At 67.1% G+C, this 3,404-nt stretch overlaps 1 protein-coding gene across 1 annotated transcript; it reads left to right on the top strand.

The window, feature by feature from the left end:
* Window positions 1-66: 66 nt before the first annotated feature.
* LOC113220964 (leucine-rich repeat-containing protein 45-like) lies at window positions 67-3,002 on the top strand (the record flags this gene model as incomplete). The annotated part of the gene is made up of 8 exons (XM_026450328.1): window positions 67-144; window positions 222-333; window positions 435-505; window positions 925-1,017; window positions 1,377-1,469; window positions 1,890-2,063; window positions 2,170-2,317; window positions 2,460-3,002. Coding segments are annotated over 8 exons (996 nt in total), but the record flags the coding sequence as incomplete, so codon positions are not given.
* Window positions 3,003-3,404: the final 402 nt, after the last annotated feature.

The raw sequence follows: 3,404 nt of genomic DNA, 5'->3' as shown, positions 1-3,404 counted from the left end.
GGGGTGGGCCAAGGGGTGGCTGGCAGCTTCATGACCCTCACAGCCCATACCACGTTCCCCTCCCAGGAAGCTGCGGAGCGGGAGTCTAAGCTCCTCAGAGACTTGTCTGCTGCCAATGAAAAGAACCTGCTTCTGCAAAACCAGGTAGCTGTGGGGGAGCCAGGGAGCCCAGGGTGGGCACGGCAGGGCTGCAGCTTCCCTCTCTGGTGCCGGCTTTCCAGGTAGAGGAGTTGGAGCGGAAGGTCAGGTGTCAGCAGGAGCAGCTGTTCCAGACCAGGCAGGAACTGACCAGCACATCAGCCGAGCTGAAGATGCGGGCCATCCAGGCCGAGGGTGGGCATGGGCAGGCCTGCTGTGGAAGGGTTGGGGATGGGCACCCTGGGGACAGGGTCCCCCAGGGCTACTTACACACGCTCTGCCCCCTGGGCTTCCAGAGCGCCTGGACATGGAGAAGAGAAGGTGCAGACAGAGCCTGGAGGACTCGGAAAGCCTGCGCATCAAGGAGGTGCCCTCTTTGTTGGCCTCATCTGGCCTCTAACGCTCCTCAGCCTCTGTCCTTGGTGTCATGCAGGTGTCCCCAAAGCACATGCCTGGTGGGAGCTCCCCTTGCCAACCTGGGGTCACTGGGTGGCTGTATTTTGCCAGCCTGAGCGGATGTCAGACCCGGAACCTTCCATTGGGGCTGGGAGGGGACCCCGGCCATGCCTCAGCTGTAGTACAGGCCGCCACTGAAGAGACACCAAGCCCCACCTGTGCAGGGTGCGCATGCTAGGGTAGTTTCCTGCTAGGCCACCCAAAGCAGTGCTTTCTCAGAATGAACAAGGTTCCCAAGAGACGCCTGCCTTCCAGGGTGGGGAGTCCATGCGGGGAAGGTAGGGAGGCCCGGCTCTCCAGCCTGGCCCCACAATTCCTGCCCCTGAGCAGGTGGAGCACATGACCCGGCACCTGGAGGAGAGTGAGAGGGCCATGCAGGAGCGGGTGCAGAGGCTGGAGGCTGCTCGGCTGTCCCTGGAAGAGGTGAGCGCCCACCAGGCAGGGCCAAGCTCTGCCTTAACCCTGGGCTGAACAAGGCAGCCACTCCTGATGTTCACCACCTCAGGACCACAGACACCCCTTCCTGGCCTCAGAGCCTCATAAGTCCCACTTTGGGGACCCACCCACCAGTGTGCCCAAGAAGCCAGAGGGACTTAGGTGGCATTCGGGCTCCGTTGGCCGTAAGCACCTTGCTCAGAGAGCTAGGTGGCAGAGCAGCTGCGTGGCCCTCAGGAGGCTGGCAGAGAGGAGCTCCCCTGGTTGGGGTTGGCTGGATGGGCCAGAGAGAGAAGGGCCTCGGGCCAGGTACAGGCGAACGCGCTGGCAGGTGGCCGTCTACTTAGGAGTTGGGCCGAGTGAAAGCAGCGGCACTCAGCGAGCGTGGCCAGGCGGAGGAGGAGCTGATCAAGGCCAAGAACCAGGCCCACCTGGAGGAGGTGAGCCACACAGATGTCCGCCACCCTCCAGGCTGCCCAGCATCACGGTCCGCATGCAGACTCCAGAGCTGCGGTCTGAGTGGGGAGGCGGGAGTGTGGTGTTGAGGTCAGATCAGCACACGCTGGACACTTGGGTCAGCTTCAGCCTCAGATCAGGGCCTGACATACTGGAAAGGTTTGGCTCATCTCCGCAGCCTGTGACTACACCCATGGAGGGACTGGAAGGGTGGTGTGACCGGAGAGGGAGGAGGGGAGCCCAGGGGGCATCTGGAGGAGGTGGCTGCCAGGGGAGCGGGTTCAGAGTCGTAGTAACTAGAGCAGCCAGTCCTGCAGAGGGGTGGGGTCGTACCCATGCAGACATTCCCTCAGGTGAGCTCAGGCTGAGCCCCTCATTCTCCATGGCGGCTCCTGTGCTCACAGCGACAGCGTCTGGCTCACCTGGAGGACAAGCTGCGACTGCTGGCGCAGGCACGGGACGAGGCGCAGGGCGCTTGCCTGCAGCAGAGGCAGGCGGTGGCCGAGGCCCAGACCCGGGCCAGCCAGCTGGGCCTGCAAGTCGAGAGCCTGCGGCGGCGCCTGGAAGAGCTGCAGCAGGTAGCCGGGGCTCCAGCGGGGGGCCCCGGGCGTGCTAGGCCTCGACCCCTCACCCTTCGTGAGTACTCGACTCACGAAGGAGTACCCCAACCTTCGTGCCTGGCAGGAGTTGAGCCTCAAGGACCAGGAAAGGGTGGCCGAGGTGAGCAGGGTGCGCGTGGAGCTGCAGGAGCAGAACGGCCGGCTGCAGGCAGAGCTGGCGGCTCAGGAGGCGCTGAGGGAGAAGGCGGCGGCCCTGGAGCGCCAGCTGAAAGGTGAGCCAGACCCTCGCCCTCCCGCCGCCCACTGGTGGGACGTGAGGCTAGCCAGGGAGCGGGGCTGGCCAGGTCTCCCGTGCTGAGGCCATGCCACGGTGCGCTGGGACTGCGCCCGCTCACTGCGCTCCTTGCCCTGCAGTGATGGCGAGCGACCACCGAGAGGCGCTGCTGGACAGGGAGAGCGAAAACGCGTCTCTCCGGGAGAAGCTGCGGCTCCGGGAGGCGGAGATCGCCCGCATCCGGGACGAGGAGGCCCAGAGAGCGAGCTTCCTGCAGAACGCCGTCCTGGCTTACGTGCAGGGGTCCCCCGTGAGGACCCTGAGCCCCCCCAAAGTGAGGCAGGCCGGGAGGACCCGGGCGCAGTAGGAGTACATCAGGCGGCGCCCGAGATGGACCGGGGGCCGCCTCCCGCCCTGGCAGCCCCTTGAGACCCGGGTCGTCTGTTCCACGCGGGGGTTGCGGCGACTGGAGATGGTGCTGCGGCTGCCGGGCGATCCCGTGGGAGGCGCCTGGGAAGGGTTCTCTCGCTGCCCCTTAGTCCCGGTCGACGCCACCTGGAAGCGCACAGGGAAGGGGTCCCGCGGGCGCGTCTCCCCCTCGCCTTCTGCCATGTCACCGTGAACGCTGCGGCTGTCTGCGCGCGGCGGGGTTTGGAAATACAGCGCGTTTGCACTTTGTGATACATTCTGGCCCCGCCTCTCCCTCCAAACGCGCGACCCTCTGCCCCCAGCCCTGCAGGGAGGGCCTGCCAGGGTGCGGCCGTTCGCCCCTCCTCGCCGCTGCCTGGAGGGACGGGAGGGCCGCTGGGGCTGTCCGTCTGGGGTTTCGGGCGGCTGCAGACCCCGGAGTTCCCAGCTGGCTCCTGGCGGCAGGGGGCGGGTCCCCGAGAACGCGCAGCGCGCGCAGCCGTCCCCGCTGGGTCCAGGTCGCTGGGCTCTCTCCGGCGTGCGAGGCGCCCCGAGGGACCTGCAGGAGACCCCCGGGCCGGGGACGCGCTAGAGGCGGGGGCTCCGCGGCTCGCGCAGCTCTGCCCGGTTTCGGACGGCCCCGCCTCCAAAGCCGCGCGGCCGGGCGCCCCCCACCC

The sequence above is a fragment of the Piliocolobus tephrosceles genome, unplaced genomic scaffold (genome assembly GCF_002776525.5).
Source record: "Piliocolobus tephrosceles isolate RC106 unplaced genomic scaffold, ASM277652v3 unscaffolded_17800, whole genome shotgun sequence".
In the NCBI taxonomy this organism is placed as follows: domain Eukaryota; kingdom Metazoa; phylum Chordata; class Mammalia; order Primates; family Cercopithecidae; genus Piliocolobus; species Piliocolobus tephrosceles.
The sequence above is the reverse complement of the archived record's forward strand: the minus strand, read 5'-3'. Positions and strand labels throughout refer to the sequence as shown.